Raw genomic sequence first — 22,046 nt, forward strand, 5'->3', positions numbered from 1 at the left:
GGCCGCGGGAGGCGGCCGCGGCGCAGCTGCGTACTGGCTGCGGCCGCTGGAGGCGGCGGGAGGCGCGCGGCGTTGGGGCGCGGCGCTTCTCGGAGGGGCGGCGGGAGCGGGAGCGGGAGCGGGGGCGGGCGGCCGCGGCGGGGCGCCCTCAGGCGGCGTCGGCGGGAGGGGGGCGCTCGCGCCCCTTTGCGCTTGGCGGGCCTGGGGCGCGCGAGCCGCAGCAGGAGCCGGACCCGGCGCAGGAGGGGACGCTGCCCGCGCAACGGCGCCTCCGCGCCGGCCAGAAATGAGCCGGGGGGTGGCGCGCGGCCGCGGAGGCGGGCGGGTGCCCCCAGGCGCCGGCAGCGCGGCGGAGGCCCGCAACGTCTGCCGGCTCCTGAGCCGGAGGGCTCACGGGTTTTACGCGAGAGACGCTGGCGTCGCCCACAGAGCGAGCATGGGGCTCCTCAGGAGGATCATGTGTCAGGTAAAGCGCGGGACGTGCCCCAGCGCCGGCTGCGCCGTCGGTGCGGCCGCTCAGAGCTGCCGCCCGCAGCGTAGGCGCTGCAGAAAGCCGGGTCGCGCTGACCGAGGGGAGTTGGGGAGCAAAGCTGGAACTGTGCTGAGGAGAGTTAGAAGTGGTGACATTAATTTCATGAAACTCAGGCCCAGCAGTGTAGAGTACTACACGGGAGAAACACCAGAAGCGTTTATAAAGCTAGCATTCACCTTAGAAATAGTCTTTCTGAGTTTCTACGTCACTTGGACTTCCTCCCCTAAGGTGGCTTAATAATAAATTCATATTTCTGGGGGGCAGCATCCATATCAAACTTGGATGAAGTCCAGCGTGCTTTTCACAACAAAGAAAACTAGCAAGTGTCTTAAGATAAACATATGCCTAAGGTGACAGTGAAGTCTGTTACATAAACATTGAAATTAAACCAACTGTAAACTTAATTGCATTTTGTATCCAAATGATTACTGCACCCGAGCAGTAATTGATAGAAGCACGTTGAAAGTGAACATGCAGAAGTGAATTGAAGATAGCAATTGCATTTTATCTGAACAATTGCATTTTATCTGAAAACACATCTATTACAAGTCAGCTGAAGTGTGAGGCCCGCTTACACAACTAGATCCTCATGCACGCAGGCACAGGCTTATTGAAATAAAACTCCATGCGTTTCTGGCTTACACAAATACTGTTTTTCTAGGATGGGAACCTTTGTTGTTGGTGCAGAGGTCTTGATTTCTCTAATGAACACAAGTAACGTTTATCTTTGTGAGTAGTTTATCCCATTAACGTTTCAGGATCTTCTTGCAAATAACTCTGTAAACACCCTTTTTACCTTTCACACAAAACACCAACAGCAGAATGAGGCCAAGTGTTCAGTAAAGTTCGTAAGTTACACATATAAGAGAATTATATGCTTATTTACATGATGGAGAATTTTGTCCTTAATTTTAAAAGTTGCCATTAAAATTCAGTTACCAGCTTTAATTTTATTGCAGGTAAGTTAATGGCAAAATGCTCTTTTAATGTGTTTTTAAAAAAATTTCCTTATGTATTCAACAGCATAAGTTCAACTAAAGTAAGTTATTAAGATGCAGGAGTCAAGTGAAATATTTTCCAAAAGCATGGTTTGTTATAAAGCCTTCACTGTTACAGTCGTTATCTGTTTCAGGAAAGTACTAAATTCAAGAATGTTTGGACAACTCATTCTGCATCTCCTATTGCTTATGAAAGAGGAAGAATTTACTTTGACAATTACCAGTGCTGTATTAGCAGGTAATAAACTTACAACTAAAAGTTACCTGGGCTTATAGTTTGACACTGAGATTCTGACCTAGACATGTGGCTAACTTTACTCATCCAAATAGCCCCTATGAGTTGAGGTGAATTTACTCATGTGAACCAGAAAATAACCAGATGCATAAATCTATGTTAAATTACATTCAGATGCTTTTGTTCTTTAATACGAAAACTGTTTTGCAACAACAGAAGCACCATGGTGTTTTCTGGTGAAGAAAAGCCTTATTTTATTCATGCTGCATGACATCAGCTTTCAGAACACTTTAATAGGAGTTTCAGATGATCGGCATTTTAGAGTTTTCCACTAAAAGGCAGACTGAACAGCGGTTCCCTCCTTTGTGATCAAGTAACTATCCAAGTACTAAAGAATGTGTCACAAAATTGGCCTATGTAGCAAGGTTGGTGCATTGTCTATAAATCCTACATTAAAGTCAATTATTGTTCACTTAAAGGTGCAGCTTGCAGAGTACTTGCAGATCTTTGTTACTGTGTCTCATTTGCAAACCAGTTCTCTGATCTGTTGCCCTCCCCTGTCCCACAAACGGCTGCAGAGGCATAGCTTGGGGGGCAGCGCAGCGCAGGGTAACGGATGGGAAGTCCTGCTCAAACCCATTCTTGTCCCTGTCTCTAGTGAGGCAAGAAGCAGGGACTGAGAGAACTGTGTTGCTGAAGAAGTTGTGGTCAGAACTGTATTGAGACAATATAAGACAATATGCAAAAGACAAAATACTCCATCAGTGTAAACCACTGAGAGATAATTAACTTAATTTAGATTTATGCAAGTGTTATCAAGAAGGATCAGACCCAAAAGAAATGGTACAAAGCCAATAGTGTCTTATCACTTACAGCAGAGCTCTAAATCTATATAAGGCTTACCCATGCTTTGCTCCTACACTGTCTGAATGCTTTCCAGCACTGCATTAACTTGTGTAATATCTTTTAGATTTATCTTTGTCTCATCTTCTCCCTAAGGGGGAAACTGTGTATGCTATGAAGCTTTTATTCTACCAGTAATTTTTTTTAAATACTTGCACATGATGCCATGTTTTTATACTATGAAAGGCAACATTGGAAGAACTTGAGGGGAAGATTCCAGAATGATCCTGAAGTTCTGGAATATTATTCTTTTTATATACATAGCACTAAAGTAAGAATGTTACTCTGAAGTCTTTTATTAAAACACTTGTGTGAAAAGTTTAGCTTTTAAATATGACTTTATACTAACCATTATTATGCCATATTTTCAGAGCAATTTTGGGTGATACTTACAAAAATAAAAATGAGCTGTTTAGACTTGTGACCTGCCTGAAGAGGAGATTTATAGAAGTGTATGAAATGACCTGTTGACAAAAAGTAGTTTGTAAAGTAGACTAATGATTAGTAATCATTTTCCTCCAGCATTGCACAAGAGCCAAGAATACTTTACCAAAAGCCGAAGTCTCCTAAATCAGAAAAAATAGAAGATGCTTTATTATTGGAATGCCCGCTGGTAAGATTACTTTTACTAGAGAATTGTTCTGCAAATGCAAATTAGTATCTTCCAGTAAAACGAATTTAGAATAGAGCATTCTCTCCCTGTGAATTATTTTTCAACAATTTAGTGGAGTTAGGTCATTTAAGGTTTGCAATGTGTGCTTATTTATTTTGATTGAATATTTAGCAGTATACTCTCCTGCTGATACATGTTTCACTTCTCTGAATTTCTTAACAGCATATTTGCATGCTTTTACATGATGTTTTGTGGAAGATTTTAAAAACAGTGCCTTGTGCTTGTGCAACTCAATTCTAATTCCTTACAGCATGAATTCTGTTTTGTTCTTTTATTTATTTTTGAATTAGCAAGAGCTGTAGATAGGAGTTTTAGCTTTTACCAGACCCTTTGACATAGAAAAAGCAGATAAACTATTTTATGAAGACCCATTGAAGCAACTCTGCAAAAGCTGTTCTAGCTAACAGATTATATCATTTCCCTCCTTTCTTCTCTTCTGTTCATAGACAGCCATGGCTGCAACACTATTGCTTGTTCTGCTTTGTCTCAAGCAAAGGTGAATTTTAGGAAAAGTTTGACAAAATTCATTTATCCATTTTCAGTTGAGTGGCGTAGAGAGAAGAAGGAAAATTATTTCTCATTCATGGGCTGTTCTGTTTGTTTTAATTCGTCTAGTGAAATTCTAAACTATAACATTTTGCATTTGATAACACCCTGCTGGGATGTAGTGTGGAATATTTAAGGAAAGAGAAATAAAAAAATGCAAATGGGAAATCTGTAGTATTTCTGTGTTGTTCTTTGTAGTGCCTATGATGCAGTAATATTGTGCAATTTCAGTATCTGTTAGTCCCAGTTGCAATAGGGATGAACAGAGTTTTTCAACTTGATCATCCATTCGACTTCAGTCTGACAGTCTTTTTCCCATCTGCAGATTTGGTTTTGACACATGTGATACCAAGCAATTAATTCTTCTAAGCCTAAGTCTTCATAGGATAAATTGTCTGGCATAGCTATTCTGAAATAAGTAATAGTTCTAATACAATGTGAATATTTCGTAAGATCTTTATGCATACTCCTATGGGTACTTACACAGCTTAGTTTTAGAAGTCTAATTTGAGTGCATAAGTTAAGAGGTTGCTCTCCTTAGCCTCTGTATATAGACAACACCCCAGAGCATGATTTGGAATAGGAGTCTAATCCCCTGTCTTGAGGAGTTTTCCTCACATGCACTATCAACGGAGCCTAAGAATATTAGTCCCATAGTTTAGGTGCCTGAAAATAAGCAAGGGGAATACCATCCTCTGCAACTATTCTAGAATTCACTCAATTTCATTCCAGAACAAGCTGCCCAGCCAGGGCAGTTACTGTTGAGTGAGTTATTCTGTGATACTTACATAGAGAATTTTCTCATGAAGACTGATATCAGTTAGATCCATAAGCAGTTATACTTCTAATTATTCGTGCAAGGAAAGGAAATTTTAAAAGATATCTTTTCTAAAAAATGTAACTGCCTTGCAAAAAATGTGATGACAGATGTTTTGTGGTAGTCAGCTGATTTTAGCACAGACATGAGCTTAGAGATCCTGACGTGATTAGCAGGCTCCTTTCCACCTTTAGTTTTTGAGAAATGTGTGTTCAACTTTGTTTTCTTGTTATTGTGTTAAAATGTTATGTATGGTCCTGGTATAAACTTTTTTCTGATAAACTTTTGTTATGTAGGGGGAGACACTACCAAGTCTGTCAGACTATAAATCTTCCCTTGTAGTCTTAACAGCTCAGAACTGGCTTCTGCGTCTTTCTGCTGACAGTGGAGAAATACTGGAAAAAGTATATCTTGCTGGTTCCTGTTGCAAATTCAGGTATTAACCTTTGACTTTATATAACTAACAATTATTAGTATCCTACTATAGGATGCTGGAGAAAGGAAATCTTATTTTGCAATATATTAAGCTATTCAATTTCTGTGCATTCAGAACGTTTAATGTTGTTGATAATATATTCCTTTGGAAGGGCAACGTTTATGTTGTCTGACCAGTGGACCAGAAAAATAAATTTTTATTGGTGGAAATTTGCCTCAAGTACAGGTCAGGAAAAGGGTGAAACCCCAAATTCCTCAGCAAGGTTCACTCTTTTTCACAGATTCTTCAGAGTAGACAGTGATTGAATACTATGGAAATACCTTACCTTCAGAACACTCCTCCAGATTAGAGGAAGGAGGAAAAAAAAAAGGAAGGAGAAAAAAAAACTAGGTGACTATTGGCTTCCTCTGACAGTTTTACAGCCTTTAGTATTGCAGTAACAACATACCAGGAGAGGACCTTTTAGAGCTGTAAAGAAAACTTCATAAAACATAGGAAAGTTTGTTAACAGTTTAGAAGTAAGTAGTTTTTAACTTAGGAGCATTCTTCTCCGTAGGGTATCCATTTTGCTCTTTAAAAGCAGAGCAGTTACTGCTTCTGGTAAACTTCATAGGGTTTTTTTCAGTTCTCAGAAGAAATGATCTCCTCTTAGGCTGAAGGTTTAAAAAAAACCCAGCAATTTATGAAAGCAAGGAGAAAAATTACAACAGCTAATATATTCAGAAGTTTTCTCGCAATCATGTATGGAATAAGCCGTTTCTGGTATGTAGTTCCATTGCTTTTGCGTAATTGCAGACACTGAACATCGTGGGCACTTATCCCAAATCAGATACTGAACAGAGTTTGCCTGGACACTGGCATCTGCCTAGTTCTAACCGATTACATTTTATGTGAAATGCTGTATTTATTAATAGATGGTTTTACAAAGACTAAGATTTGGGCTTCCGTCCTATCACAAATAGGTACCTGAGTTGGGATACTCCTCAAGAGGTAATGATTATAAAGTCAGCTCAGAATAAGCTCCCTGCAGCAGCACGGCAGGTAGGTTTGTTGAAAAAAATCTGTTATTGTTAAATGTTTACAATATTAATCAAAAAATTTAGAGGTACAGAGATATAGAGATACTGTGCTTTGTTATTATGCTAGAAGATGAAGATAGTCTACCATTAATAAATGCCTAAAGTATAACAACTGTATTTAGTGTTGTTGTTCCTTCCCAGGCAGGCATCCAACAGTCTGTATTGTTCTATCTTGCTGTATTCCAAGTTTTACCTCTTTCATTTGTTGGAATGCTAGAAATAAACAAAAAGGTAAGTTAATTCCTCTGCTAATCATGCTCTTTATTGTATTGTATGATGGGTATAGCTTAGGCGAGTGTCCCAGTATTGCATAGGTCATTCATAAGCTTAAAAAGGCATAGTGTCCTGAAATGTTAATGAGCAGTAATGTTCTTTTTGTGTCTGATGGCGGGGGGGATTCTTAATTCAGATGGCCAAATCAGAAATTATATAAGAAAGATAGATATGCTTCTGTATCTACGTCTAGTAATAGTCCGTAAGTTCTGTATGAATTCTGTTAGCCTTTGGGTTTGGAAGATACCAGTACCTAAGCTAACAAATGTATTGAGAAAGAGGCATAAGACTAAATAAAATATGAGGGCTTCAGGAGTATATTTTTATCTTTCAAGACCTAACTGATCACAAGATTGTTGATAGTGTTAGGATTTAGGAATATTTCAGCTTTTTGTTTGTTTTGTATCCTTTAACCCTGTTTTAATTACATTTCTGCATAATAATTCCATTTAAGAAATGAAAACTCTGCTCTTCCAAACTTCTTTTAAAAAGAACTCTACCATCTTCATGTGTTATTCATTAAATATTGAGAATTGCTTTGTTGGGTTTTTTTCACTGGAGATGTGTTAAGCACTAGTAAAAATGAACACTGCATAATCATTAAAAGGGGTAGTCAGCCTCTCATGCGTGTGTCTAATTTGGATTCAGCAGAGGATCCTGTATTCTGACAGCTGGATAATGTAATTTTATTACAGCTGCGCACAGTCATAGAGCCATGATTAGACTTGTATTTTCCCCTGGTGATGAAGAAAGAACAGAAGATGTGAAATCAGTATTTTTAGATTGAACTGTTAGCTTTGCTATTGACTTCCTGTGGGATGCTGGGTAATATCATCTATTCATGTATTGTAATAACTGGGTAACATGATTTGGAGACATACTGCAAATTAATTAGAGAATGAATGTGCTTACAGGGTATGATTAATCTAACCTTAGGTGTTACTGCAGTGCAAAGTATTACAGAAACTCAGTAGAACATAGACGAGCTATAAAAGCCTTCCTCCACTAAAACGCTGGTCATCAGTTTTGGTCATAGTCAAAAAATGAAAGCGATTGTAAAATTAAGAAAATAATCTCAGTATTTTGCATTACCTCTCAATTATTTCTTCCCTAATAGAATATTTTTCTTTTCCTTTCTCCAGATATTTGGTAATAGTTTAACAGATGTTGCTGTTTCTAATGGAGTCCTGATTGTAATGTATAGTATGGGTCTGGTCAGGCTCTATAACTTCCAGGCCATCTCTGAAAAGGTAATGAAACATGAAATTTTTCATACAGCTCACGCTATTTTGGGGCAACGGGTCATTAATATTCATGTCCACATAGGTACATGGGGAATGTGTCAAGGGATAGTATTCTTGCCTAAATATATTTACAGTCTGAAGATGCAAATGGATGCATTATCAGAAAGTTCTACCCAGCACCAGTCACAGGTGGCAAAATGTAAGAGGAACAGAGTTGGAGGGGCACTTAAATACCTCTACAGAGTACCCATATAAATACCAAAGCAGGATGTGCTGGTCTTTACTCACCTACTCTGTAGTTACAGGAGAAAGTGTTAAGGTTAGAAACTGATGGGCATGGAAGATTTTTTTTGACTTGAAACAGAACTGCAGTGAGACTATTGAGTTTATATTTTTCCAGTAAAAAGCTGGTATTAATTCAAAAATAAAACTTCAAGAGGAAATTTAGTGAGATAAAGAATGCAGTAACAATGGAGCAGTAAAACTGAACAGTAAGTAAATATGCTTCAATAAAACTAAATTGTTCTGCATTATTATAGTTCATGGAAGAGCCATTTGATTTGGGATATGAATTCAACTGGAATGGTCAAGTGGGAATTGTAGGAGAGTATCCGTTTGGTCTTCCGTGTAACATTAAAATAACAGGTATTTATGATCTTTGTGTTATCGTGACTGGTGGCTTATACGGTTTATTTATGACTATTTCACACCAAGAAGGAGCATCAAAATTATTGTACTCTTAATTATATTGTTCTGTGACTCTACCTCTGGTTTTACATTATAATAAAAATGTGCTTTGCTTTACTTCTAATTATAATTAAATAGGACTTGCCTAGAAAATTGGAACAGAAACTAAGCTATTCGAAAAACTTTATAAGCATTGCATGAAGCAGAATCCCCTTGCTTGTTCCTGAGACACAGCTGCTCTGGGAGGAGAGGGAGGACTAGGACAGCTGTTAATGTAACATCCAGAAAAAAATATGTGGTACATAAGCACAAGACATGAGATGCACTGTTTTATCTAATCTAACCTGCAAAAGGAATTCAAGGAGACTGAATATAATTTGTCCAAGTTGCATTTTGATCATTCTAGTTGTTGGAAGTATGCCAGGTTCAGTAAATTTAATTCTTGAGAAGAGATAATCTCTGACAACAGTTCTTATGCCTCAAACCATCAACTTATGAATGTTCTCCATTATATACTGACTTTAATTTCTCTGAAACCAAACACTCATTTTTGTTGGTGTATTTGAGATTTAGAATTTGGTGCTAAGAATCTTAATGACTGACCAAAGCCTGAGACTCTGTGTGAAACTTTTTTCCTTTAAAAATAAACTCTTGCAAATTCACACTTACGTGCTTCGATAAATAGTAGGTTTCACCAATATCATGCATGTGGGTTTTTTTTGTTTTGTTTTGTTTTATCCTTGGAAGTTTCTGTATTAAATGGCTTTTACAAGCAAATGTCCACGTAAAAAATGATTTTGATCTTTGTGTTCGCAGAGTCAGGTAATAGCTGACAAACCAAACTAGATTTACATTAAACTGAGGGTACATAAAATACAGACTTAGATAGCTAATGCTTTTAGTTATTATGCAATTCTTTGTCAAAACAAAGTGAGAGGGTGCTATGATCTGTGTCTAAGGTTCTGCAAAGGGATATTTCTATGCGTTTTCTTCTCTGTCTCAGTCTGCTAAACCACAATTTAGTGTTAGGGGCCCTGTGGAAAACATGCTATGGCAGCTTTAAAAGGCAACTGATACCTGGTATTTTTTCATGTCTTTTGGATCATTGTAATTTTTAGACTTGAGATTAAAATCAAAGTATTGGGGAAAAATGTTTTTGATCTTGAATTGTATTGAAGAATTTGTAGCTAGGAAGTTTTGAACTTAATGACAAACATTTTCTGTAGCTGCTGTTTTCCGATAGTTGCATTCCTGTGGTTTTTGAGCTGTTTTCTTTTAAGAATGAGATGGCTGACTGAATATTCAATATAACATAACCCCTTCAGTGAGGGAGTTTTTAAAAGTTGCAGAGTTTAAGCTTGCACTTACTGTAATTTAACTGTTTGTAGTTTTCCTGCTTATTTAGTCCTAGCCTCTCTACAGAAATTGCTAGAAAAGGTGCCAGTTATTATGGTGCTGTTTTTATGGTGTGATAGGTAGCCAAGAGGAAATGTGTAGAGATCAAAACATTTAGGTTCCCAAGCAGCTATTGACCGGTAAGGAATTTCAAGTATTGCTGACTTTGATTTTGGTCACAGTCGAAAGAATGGAAAAGGTACCTATAAATTTTCATTATGTCACTTTCTGAAAGGTCAATAACTTAAAATTTTATTTGAGTTATTATTAAAAGATTGAGGGGTTTCATAAAAAATGAAGAGGAACATATTTTGCTCACTTTTTCACATTTAGAACAAATGCAAGTTAGTACTGCCAGGAGCAGCTTGGCTTTATGTTTAGATGAGACTGGAGAGTTTTAAGGAAATGAACAGAGAGGCTCAATTGCAGATTGAAAACTGGCATTGCTACGGACTTAGGAATAATGACAGTATTAAATGACCTGTTGAGCAACAAGAGCAAGTGACACATAACAGGAAAGAGGGAATTTTGGCAGCAGAGTTGTGGCTATCACAGTGGTTTAGCTGGCTATGACCTTGCAAATCTTTGTCAAATGAGTATAAAAAGAAAGACGTATCTTTTGATCAGCCTGTACTATGTAATGATTGATGTATCATTGAAATGTATTTAAAATCCATCATTTAGTCCATACACCAGAATTTTTGAGGGTCCTTACTATATATTCTTTATTTAAAAAGAAAAAGCCCATGGGCTGAAATGTTAACAGAATTGCCTGATTCATTTTTCATTTTCTGACCAATTTTAACAACTGTAGATTCTTTGCTAATGCTTTCATCCTCAGTGTTCTCCAAATTTTCTGCAGATACTTCGTTTTTCATAAACCATACTTTGTTACATCTTGCATAGTCTTTCATTTCCTATGTGTTAGTCCAAAAGAGAACTAGAAGACAGACATATTCCAGCTCAGAAAAGACTTTTCAGTGGGCAAACTGATTTGTTTCAATCTAACTGGCTAAAATCTTAGAAATAAGAATGAAGGTAAAAGAGAGAAGCACTATGTAAAATAAGTTCTGATGTCGTGTGACACCTTAACATCATCAGTTAGGGTCTGGTTAATTATATAGAATAAGCAGGACAAGAACGAGTCAAAACTGGATGAAACCTTCAGGAAAGTTCAGGATACTTCACAGAGTGATACAGGCTGCTCCATAAGTAATATTAAGTCAAGCTCCTAGGAAAAGTATGACTGTAAGTTTAATCTCTAGAAGACATAAAATTAAAGTCAGACTTAATTCTAGCAAACACAGAAGACCAGATGAGAACCCTGTCCTCCATACAGTACTTCAGCTTGGGTATTTATATTCTGCCTGTTTAAATGCCTCTTGTAATTGCAGATTTTTTCCACATTTTGCCTTTTTTTTTTTTTTTTTTTTTTTTGGCAGCACTTCTCTGCACTGTTAAAAAGACCTGATTTTTTTGGTCTATAATTGACTCAGTTATAGCAGCTGCAGAAATTATATTTATTTAGCTAGTTGGTAAAAGTTGTAAAGCTCTGTGGAGTTGATTTTGTTCAAAGATGCTTCTCATTTAGTACACAAAAGATTTGTAGGAATGGCACATTACCTCTGTATTTTTCCCATTTGAACAGAAAGGAGAAACAGATTGCTTTTGCCATTAATTACAAAAATTCCTTAATTTTTTTTATGAACTCCACTGCAGATTTCATTGATTATGATCCATGCTGTTTGTTGCATTAGGCAAAAAGGGAAGGAGTACTCAGATTCAGACATCTTTCTGCAGTTAATTCTGTTAATTTCTTCTAATGTATTTCCTATATATGTGTGAATTCCCATGCAAGTAATGACATGTAATGTTTGGTCTCATATTCTTTTTCACTTGCAACCAAGACAGCTTTTGAAGAGATTGCCACTGTTAGCCTGTTTCCAGCTGTTTATCATTTCTTTTCCCTTTAGACCCTTTAGATAAGTTGTTTGATCTGTTCATGTGAATATCCCTTCTCCTCTTTCATTCAAATGAGCTGGATTAGTTTTAATCATGTTTACTAAGTCTTGGCTTACCCAAATTATGTGGAAGACATAAGTCAAAGACCTCAGAAGAGAAGTTCAGCATGAAGATCTGAGAAGGCAGTAACCTTCCGTAGGGAAGTGCAGACATACTCTGGTATGCTAGGTGAAAGTGGTGTAGCTGGTGCTAGAAAAGTGATCGCTACCTAGGTGTTTCGATCAGTCTTCAAAAGTTCTGAAGAATTAGTTGTTATATTGGAATTTAGAGTTGTAAGCATCAATGAAATGATGAATGTTCTGCTACTAATGCTGTTAACGTTACCCAATATTTGCAGATACCCCACCTTTGCTATTTGAAGTATCTTCTCTGGAGAATGCATTTCAAATTGGAGGTTACCCTTGGCATTACATCATCACACCTAACAAGAAAAAACATAAAGGAGTCTTCCATATTTGTTCTCTGAAAGACAAGGCTTTGGTAATCTATTCAGTTAGCAGCTTTTCTGAAATGCATGTGTATCTTGTTTGTCCTCATCTCTCCTTCTGAATAATGCTTGAAGAATCAGTGTCCTTCTCCAGTGTGGTGCTCTCATAGGGATCATCCTGCAGTGTTGTATCTGCTCTCCGGTGGAGTCATGTGTGAAACATTTTATTTTGAATTAGTATTGCTTCTGATACTTCATTCCAATATAGTCACAGCATTGCCAATGCTTCATAGCACAGTACTCCCAGCATAAAAGTAAAGGTTTAAGCAGATTCTTGCACTTGATTCTTTGCATGGTAACATCTTAATGCACTTCTGACTGGTTAGCCTACCAAATGACATGACTGAGGAAACACTTCAGGTTTAAAGAAATTGCAGAAAAAGTTTCCTTAATGTGTGTGGTTTATCCTTGATTTGAATCTTCTTTGAAAGATTTTATTATTCACTTTAATCCAGTGTTCTTTTTTTTTTTTAATTATTATTCATCATATATTCTTTTGTCAGCTGTTCATTTCAGCTTTTATTTTGGGTCAGCATTTGACCTGCAGATATTTTTGTAATAAAGGTGGCTTCTAGGCCTGTCAGTTCAGGATTCTTCACTAAAAACTTACCATTTGTGAATGTCCTAATCTCTTACTAGCGTGATCAAATCAGTGATTTCCCTCCTGTCTCTCTTATCTTAAAACAGATTTTTCACAACCATAGCTGAAGCTTGATTCAAAGGGACTTGTGCAATCCTCTCTCACCTAGCTTTTTTTGTATGGGTTCATGCATTTGAAAATTTGAATGATCAGGGTCAGATGAAGCCAACAACAAAAAAAAACCTACCAAAATCTTGAGGTTTTAAGCAGTTAGCAGCTGAAATCACAAACTATCACAGGCCTGCACATAGCGCAAATATTTGCACAAAAGGGGCTGAGCCTGAGGTTTGAAGCACAACTAAAAGCTTGTATAAGTGTTTTTCTTGTGGCTTGACACAACTCAAATTGCTAGAATTGTTGAAGGGTTTGCAGAGCCTAAGCTAAATCTTCATTGCTCCATCATTTTAGGAGAGGTAGGAGGAGAGGTATAATCATAGTATAAAGTCATTGTTTATTATATAATAAAAAATGTTGAAGCTTTGTTCCATGGAATATCCTTGAGAATTGGAATTGTCCAAATCTTTGTTCCACTGCCATCCTTTCTGGTCAAGTTTGTCAGTAATCTTTATAACGCTTCAGATATATGTGGAGAGGAGCTGAGCACTTCCTCTTTAATTACACCTGTGAGACTTTCAGAATATTAATATTCTAAGCTTTCCCTTCTTTCTTCAGGCAAAAAATGGCATACAGGATATGAAATGCTGTTCACTGGAACCTGATTGGATATATTTCCATCCAGATATGTCAGGTAGAATAATCCACGTTGGACCAAATTTGATAAAGTATGAGCATTTTTTTTCCTCAAATCTAATTTTTGTTAGAGAGAAAGTTGGATAACTTGTAATAAGCATTTTTATTTCAGAGTATTATGTAAGAGTTAGACTAAGGTCACAGTAGCACTGCCGTTGTTGATGTGTGCTGGGTCAGGGAAATGTCTTTAATTAAGAAAAAATTGTATACAGTTTCATATAAAATCTGTTCTGGCACAATTCTGTGAACTTGCACAGCTGATAAATAATTATGTACATGCCCATGCGTAGATTTATAGAAGAGTGAGATGGACCATGGATGATGCAAGAGTCAGGACAGTTTCCAATTTACTGTCCCACAAGTGTATGCAAATGAGTGTGTGTGAGAAAGTAAGTTATTAACTGTGCAAGTTTTATCCTGATTAGCCTAATAGAAAATCTTTAGGGAATTAAAAAGACTGAGCTACCAGAAAGACTGAACTACCTAAATTTGGATTTCCTATGAGATAGGGTTGTGTAAATGGACAATTACTGAGAGTCAAGTGGTGGGTAACTCATGATTAATTCATAATTCAGAAGATGTTCACAAGACTCACCCCTCTAATGTGAAAACAGGGTATTTTCTGCAACATTCAGTGTTGTCTCAAGTGTGTTTGTGTAAAAATGGCCCTCTCTGTCTCGACGTGTTCCTTGTGTACTTGTAAATTATAATAGCATATTTTGTTGACTACTTTTAGCAATGGAGATTAAGTACAATTATGGAAGAACAGGTTATATCTGTTACATCTGCTGCATCACTTAGCTTACTAAATTCTATTTGTAGAGTTTTTACTACTCATAATGAATGATTTGTGGAATTACAGTTTAATTTTGAAACTCGTTCAGGCTGGAACACTTTTAGAGGGCTGTTTGTCATAAAAACATGTTGGATGATTTTTTTTAATAAAGAGTAGCATCTAGGCAATGATTTTTACTTCTGAAAATCTCATATGTACAAAAGCTTCAGTGAAAATAAATGTCTTATTGCTTTTATATGCTAGTAATTTGGATTTTTGGTTTTTTGGAATTCCAGCTTTCTTTATCAAAAGTTCACTCAAACCCACTTTTGAAACCTTACCTCTTTTAGAAGTCTGGACTTTGAACCAGTGTTGTATATTTTCTAATTCTTTCATACAGGTTTAGTCTGGTGAATTATGAAGTCATATTGCATAATATTAACCATTAATTTTTCCTATGGTCCTAGATAGCCATTACTTCTCAGTGACATACTCAACTTTTCACTAGCAGTTTATTATAGTTGAGGTTTTGTATTTTCTGTGTCTTATCACTAAAGTATATCTTTTAGAGTAAGCAGGAAATCAACACCAAGAGGGACCTGGGTAAGAATTCAGAATTTTTTTTTCTTATTTTTTTCCCCATTAGCAGCAGAAAGAAGTAAAATTGCCTGGCTTTTGTCTTTCTGTGTTCAGACAATATAGAAGGAAGCCCAGCACATTTATCTGGTCTTGGTTTTTACTTCACTTTCTTTGAAGGTTGACGTCTTTGACAGTAAAATAAATAAAAAATATATATATAGTCAGTTTGAACTACATTATTCATTTAAATGAGCATCCCACCAGTGACAAACAAATGTGGTTTTAGTTCTACTCATAAAATACATTTGTCTTTTTCCTCTTAGTAATGACAGCGTAGAATCTCTGAATATGCTTGTCCCATGGGTCAGCAGTAGAATGGGAAACCTTAATTCCATAAAGACAGAAGATCTTACACTTTGAGGTCCGAAGTTCAGATTTGTAAAAGGTTTTTTATTTCTTTCCTGCAGTGGATAAAGGTTAAATAAATTTTAATTTTTCTTCTTTCTCCTACCTAAGTATTCCTTTTTTAGTGTTTCCCATTATGTTATACTTGGAAATAATTCATTCTAAGACTAAAGTTGGGCATACTTATTCAAAAATCTGCTTTTCAAAAACTAACATCACTTACATATATTTGATGTCAGTGAGTGTGCAGGGGCTGCAAATTATGCTTGTCTGACGTTGGATACATGACACCAAAGAGTAACTCTGCTCCAAAGAACTACTTTGTCCAAAGCCTAAGTTGTCCTATATTCCTTTTTATCAAAGATTTTTCAGTTGGGCCAAAGCTCCATAAAGGAAGAATATATTTGGAAGATGCCCAAACCAAAAGTTTCCTACAAAAAATCAAAGCTGAATTCTAACATTGTAGTTCAGCCCCATTTCTACTCTGAATGGAGCTTTGATCATAGAGATTTATAAAACTTTGAAAAGGTGAATGTGGAACAGTTATTCACTGTCTTTCACAAGGCAGTAATTTGGAAGCAAGGAATGAAATTTTCAGTCAGCAAGTTTAAAAACAAAAATCTTTCTCATGCAACATTGTAAGTTGTAAATTCATTGCTCAGAGGATGACTTAGAGGCAAAAATAGTAAGTAGGTTTAAAAATGGTTTGAGCAAGTAAGTATCAATGGATGTAAAAGTTTGGAGAATAGATCTTTGGGTGAGTGGCTACTAAACAAGCTGTCCAGATGTAATCTCTGGCTTAAGAAATCATTAAACCACAGACTGTAAGAAACCAGAGTGAGTAACAGGAGGTTTTTGTTCTGCACATGTATCATTCTATACCCTTTTGCTAAACGTCTGTAAATAATCTCTGTCAGAGACAGGTTATTGGGCCCAGTATTATGTTCTTATGTTCCATTCGTATATTCTTACTGAAAAATGTGCATATTATGCAGTATCAGTAGGTATCTGTCACAGAATATTGGGAAAGACAGTTCCTGGACAGAACTGCATAAATTCAGCATTTTGAAGATCTGCAGGCCAAAGCTCTGTCATCAAGCCCTAGAGACTGGAAAATTTATGAGTTTGTCAGGATCAGCAGTTCTAGTAGAAACATCTGTTAGGAACATAACAACATATTGTTAGGAAAAACATTCTAGGACCACTCTGCTAAAATGTCATAGATAATTTATTTTTATAATTTACATTTATTTCAAATGTACTTATTTCTGATATTTTAATATATCTGATTTTTTTTAATCAAAGATACAGGAATATTGTAGCAGGTGAATTGGAGTACATGACTCATTTTGTATCTTCTGTTTCTTTTGCAGAGTCTTGAAGATTAAGGAGGATGAAAATAATATAACTCAAATGGAAATTGCAGAAGATTTTATGATTGTGGCCAATAGAGAAAACAGTGTGAGTTTATAACAGCATTTTCTAACGTCCAATATTGCAGTGTATGATTTTTGAGCAGTACACAGGGGGGTTGTGTATATGAGTTTTATGGGCCTAATCCAAAGGTTATTGAAAGACATTCATTGTCTTCATTGGACTTTCATTAAGCTGATATGAAAGAAATTTGGAAAATGAACTACGTTTTCAGGATAGCTTTCTGAAGTCTTCAGTCTTTTATCAAGTTCTCAGAATTCATTATGGTGTACAGTATAACAGTATATTCACTGATGTTTTCAAAATATACTCAAAGATGGTGACAGATTTCCTTCAACAGAAGGTGCCACCAAGAGATAATTGTGTGCATCTCTGGTACTTTGGTGAAGTCATCATACAAATGGCTGAAATGTTTCAAGTCTCCCAAAACTTAGGGGTGAGTTTATAAGACAACAAAGACAGCACATCATTGCTGCGGAAAGTATGATTCTTCTGACCATGTACACCTGTCACTCCCCTGTGACAGATCTGGCACCCATCTAATCCTTGGTGAGCCAATTTAGTGCACTAAAATAGTAGAAGAATAATCCAGTAAAAAAGGTGAGTACTCGGCTGCTGTCTTGGTGAGCTGAATTGGAGCTGAAACAGAACAGAACTGAATCATCAGTGGGTCAGAAGAGTACAGAAAGGTAGGACCAAGTGGCAAGGGGATGATCTGAACTTTTTGATAGAAGTGAGCTGTTAAATCACCTCAGTTGTGTCATGAAATCTTTTCTGACAGAAGATCACACAAAGGATTAAATAACAGAAAAGGTCAAACAGCAGACTAGCAAGGAAAAATTTTTTGACTGCGCCTAGAACTGTTGTTTTGTTTCAGCAAACAAAATCATAGTTTTAGCATACAAAATCATAGTTTTACACAAAAGCAACTGCTTTATAGTGTGAGTACTAGTCAGTGATACTAATTTTGAAACTACCTTAGAAGAAAAGTATGTGTATTAATAATCTATACCAATTTAGGAATAAAACTTCCATTGAACTTAGAAAGAATAAGCTTTGTCACCTAATGACTTTGTGTCTTTTGTTATGATTTGTTTAGGAAAGATATTTTGTTGGAACAATAGCTAAGAAATACAAGTTCTAATAGTGTCTGTGCTGTAGCTTTTCCTTGTGACCTCTGTTAAGACACTGATACCCCAATTTTGAATGTTTCCAGTGTTAGTGATGTCCAGTAGAAACAACTGTGGTGGTTTAAGATACTACTTTCCCCATCTTCTGGAAGAGTTTAAGAAGCAAACTGGTGATGCCACAGCTGTTTTAATTGCCATTCCAGCATCTTGGCTTCAGCCACTTCTGTTTTTCTAAAAATTATAGCAGCTAAGCAGCTGGCACCTTTGACACCTCTATAGGGCTGAGAATCTCTGAGTAAAAGTAGAGTAGACAGTGGTAATATCTTACTTAAAGCCACCAAATTCATGAGCCCTCATAAGGAGGAGATGGCAGCAACAGAGCCATGCATAGCCATACATGAGTAAAATGAGATCAGGCAGATTTTCAGGAAACAGATGCATTGTCAAATAGATGTTAACAATCTATAACACTCTATGGTTCAAAGCCACTCTCTTTTTTTTTTTTTTTTTTTTCCTCCAAAGGTGGACAGCTCTGTTACTGTAACAGCTTCTGGTCGAGTGGTGAAAAAACGTTTTAACTTGCTAGATGATGACCCAGAGCAAGAGGTAACTCTTATGTAGTGAGTGAAAGTGGATCATGGATTATTTAAGAAGTTTAGCTAGCCAGAAGGCATTCTTGCTTCAAGTGTAATGGCTGGAACCATTAGCTATGTTAATCTTTGAATTCTTTATCCTGCTTCTTTGGCTGTCTTTGTCGTCTTAACTTCTAACTACTTCCTTTCTTTCTTCTCATTTTCCTCTTTTCTCCTTGGTTGACATTTGTGCTTTGGGTCATCTCTGTCTTGTAAGAACTGAGCTTATGCCCGATTAAATCACTGTCATAACTCCATGTGACTTCAGTGGCACAGAATTTAAATGTTAGTGTGACAAACTAGTACTCTCCTCTCCATTCAAACATGTCTTTGAAACGTTTTCCAAAGCATTTCATGAACTAGTGAAATAAACATTTTTTTTCCTCTGCTTTAGGTTTATCTAGTGGTTGAAATGGTGTCTCTAAACTATATTTTTCTCTCCCAATTACTCTGATTAGATTACAGGAGAGGATGTTTTCCTTTAAATAACTGTTTCTTGAGAGTGAAAATACATAAGCAGTCCAGATATAATTCATCAGTTTCTGGCAGTCATCTCTATTCTTGTTTCTGTAGAAATAGATTTAACTATGGTAGAAATACAGTGAAGTCCAGTCTAATCCTTAAGGTCTGTAGTTCATTTCTATTTGCTCTTTATGAGCGTAATAAAATTTATAGACTATGTCTGCAGACTTTATTTTTCTTCTATTGTTACACTTAATTTGTGATGCTATTAGATATTTTTTCCATTATAGAAGAAAAGACTTGCTTGAATTTAAAGAGGAGAAAAACAATATACTGTTTAGTCAGCAGAATGAGTATGTTACGAGGTTCATGACAATGAGATGCAGTCAATTAAGGCAGTTATCATTCAGCTTTTGGTCTCCACTCTTCTCTGTCATATACTCTGCTCAGTGCTCTGCTCAGTTCTGAACAGTCCATGTTACTCTGGAACTGCTGTTTCTATATATGTTTAGAGAGATAGAGACACACAGCTCTGACCAGAGGATATAGGTGTTTCTGTGACTTGAGTTACCCTAACGTGCCCATCCTCACAAAACTATTTGGTAATAGTTTTAAACCATATTCTAACATGTTTGCTTCAGCAGAGAGCATAGAGTTTAAATGATACCTTTCTTCTGTCACCTTAAAAGTACTTCCAGTGTGATTTTTCTTCTATTTCCTGTATGTTATATATAAAATGCATGTATTTGCACATTAGGACTGTTCAGAACATCATTTTCTTCTCTTCATATCTTAAGGAATTTTGTTGCAATACACTGAACAGTTTGTGTTTGGAAAGATACCTGCTGGGTATCAGGTTGGCAAAGTTTATGATGCCGGAAGACTTGAGAACTAGATTTTCTTTTCATTTGCTAATTCTAAAGAGCTATACAATTTAGGGAGAAGGAAAAATAAAGTTATGTTTGATGTGTACATTTGAGGTTTTGTTTTTCCTAAGACATTTAAAATTGTGGACTACGAAGATGAACTGGATTTGTTATCCATTGTAGCAGTTACTCAAATAGGAGCTGATGGAAGAGCTCATCTTGATTTTCACTGTAATGAACGTGGGATTCTACTTAAGAGTATTCCATTACTGGAGTCCTGGGATGTGGTGAGTAGAATTCTTGTACTTTATTTATGCTAACATATTGCCATACCCATTTACATATCACTTCACATTCATTGCTTGTCCAGATTCGAAGCAGATGTATAAATTGTGTTACCAAGTGTTATGAATAAGATTTGTACAATATAGTAATCATGACTTAAATTTCTAAGTATTCCATCAGACAGTAGTTCATTTATCTGAAAATCTCCATGATTTGAAATCAAAATGTTCTTTGATCTTTAGTATTTCTGATACATTTATCAACTTAAATACTCACCCCCTGGCTAGTTACTTCAGCTTAGCTTTAGAACTTGTAAATGGTCACACTGACTTCACAGGAAGTACTCACACATAGAATTAAGCATGGCGCTCCCTACTTGTTTGTTTGGAGAGATGTGATGGGGTGTTCACACAGTCCAACTTTAGGTGTCTAACTTCGATGGTCTGAACTGTTCCCTGTGGCACCTCTCTTATCATGGATTGTACAGGCAACTTAGGATCTTAACTCGGATGTTCTGAATTGCACTTAAATTAGATTCCTAAAATAAGTGTGAAACCTCTTGAACTTTTAAAATTCTGTCCTTTATCTGGAACACCAGCTGTCCACCTAAAATTCCTATCTGATCAGGGAGGTAACCAATGTTACAGTTTCTTTTCCCTTGATGAAAGTTTTATGGGTTTAACTGCAATCAAAATTATTTTTCTCATTTCAGACTTACAGCCATGAAGTTTACTTTGACAGAGACATTGTATTACATATAGAACAGAAGCCTAACAGGAGGTTCAGTTGTTATGTTTACCAAATGGTCTGCAATACTGCAAAAGAAGAGGAGTGTTCAAGCCATGTAAAAACAGAAAGAGTTTCTTGTAAAAAAGGAGGGAAATTTTTTGAATATTACTTAAGATAAACAACACCTACAGAGACTTCAGGGTGGATGTCGTTTAAGGACTTCATATATCTGAATTAGTCAACTCCTGTTTTTCAGCCAGTGTTTGATCTTAGCATTTTATGCTACTACGAGAGGTTTTATTTCCTTTTTTCTCTGGTATAACATGGTATACTTATCTGTAGTCCTTAATTGCCTTTTCATGTATTCACCAGTTCATCATTACTGCTGAGCATAGCATTTACTGCTCCTGTTCAGCAACTGGATTGAAATACTGGATAGCAAGAAGAAAGATGTGGACCTACTGATAATCTACCTGCTGTGTTCTGTCTTAATTAGTTTTACCCATGCAACTTTAATGCAGACTGTTAATTAAAGTAAATAAAACTGTATAGGATAAAATTTATATATAATATGAAAATGGCAAAATTACCATTAAACCACCTAGACAAAATGGAATCCTATCCTTCTTTTTGTTACGTGACATATAAAACAACTCAGGTTTTCTGGCTGTGTTTGCTTTGGCTTTAAGAGAAGTATTAATAATTTATGTGTATTTACTGCTTTTTTTTTTTTTAATAAAACAAGCAATTCTCTGATTCTTCCCCTGTCATGTTCAGGAATTGTTCAGTTTGAGCCAAAGATATCAGACACCCAGCCTGATCACTGAGTGCAGCCTGTATAATGCATGGGAGTCCCCTGTGGTATATTCAGATTCTGCAGAATGCAAGCCTTCATTTTAGGAAAAAAAGCACAGGGTCTGGACCTCATGGTCCCAAAGAATATTTTTCAAACACAGGCCACAAGTGGCCTTAGTTGAGTAGCTGTTGGAGGTAGGACCAGTGTTTGTTCTCTCTCACTCCTGTTCATCTGAC

General features: G+C 36.6%; 2 protein-coding genes and 1 long non-coding RNA gene across 3 annotated transcripts in view; 2 read left to right on the forward strand and 1 right to left on the reverse strand.

Moving 5' to 3' along the window:
- The window catches only part of METTL8 (methyltransferase 8, tRNA N3-cytidine), a 78,848-nt gene that overhangs the window by 44,611 nt on the left and 12,191 nt on the right, over positions 1-22,046 (reverse strand). The gene's annotated exons all lie outside the window — the stretch shown is intronic.
- Positions 2-21,770, forward strand: DCAF17 (DDB1 and CUL4 associated factor 17). The gene is made up of 14 exons (XM_026093302.2): positions 2-466; positions 1,665-1,768; positions 3,191-3,281; positions 5,001-5,140; positions 6,103-6,181; positions 6,361-6,450; positions 7,635-7,742; positions 8,276-8,381; positions 12,178-12,320; positions 13,640-13,749; positions 16,850-16,937; positions 18,563-18,646; positions 20,132-20,287; positions 20,998-21,770. The coding sequence occupies exons 1-14, from the start codon at positions 287-289 to the stop codon at positions 21,190-21,192; spliced, it is 1,674 nt and encodes a 557-aa protein (XP_025949087.1). The 5' UTR covers positions 2-286; the 3' UTR covers positions 21,193-21,770.
- Positions 16,944-18,553, forward strand: LOC135328856 (uncharacterized). Its single transcript, XR_010389986.1, has 2 exons — positions 16,944-17,346; positions 17,437-18,553. It is a non-coding gene; the product is annotated as an uncharacterized LOC135328856 (long non-coding RNA).

This window comes from Dromaius novaehollandiae, chromosome 7 (assembly GCF_036370855.1).
Source record: "Dromaius novaehollandiae isolate bDroNov1 chromosome 7, bDroNov1.hap1, whole genome shotgun sequence".
In the NCBI taxonomy this organism is placed as follows: Eukaryota; Metazoa; Chordata; class Aves; order Casuariiformes; family Dromaiidae; genus Dromaius; species Dromaius novaehollandiae.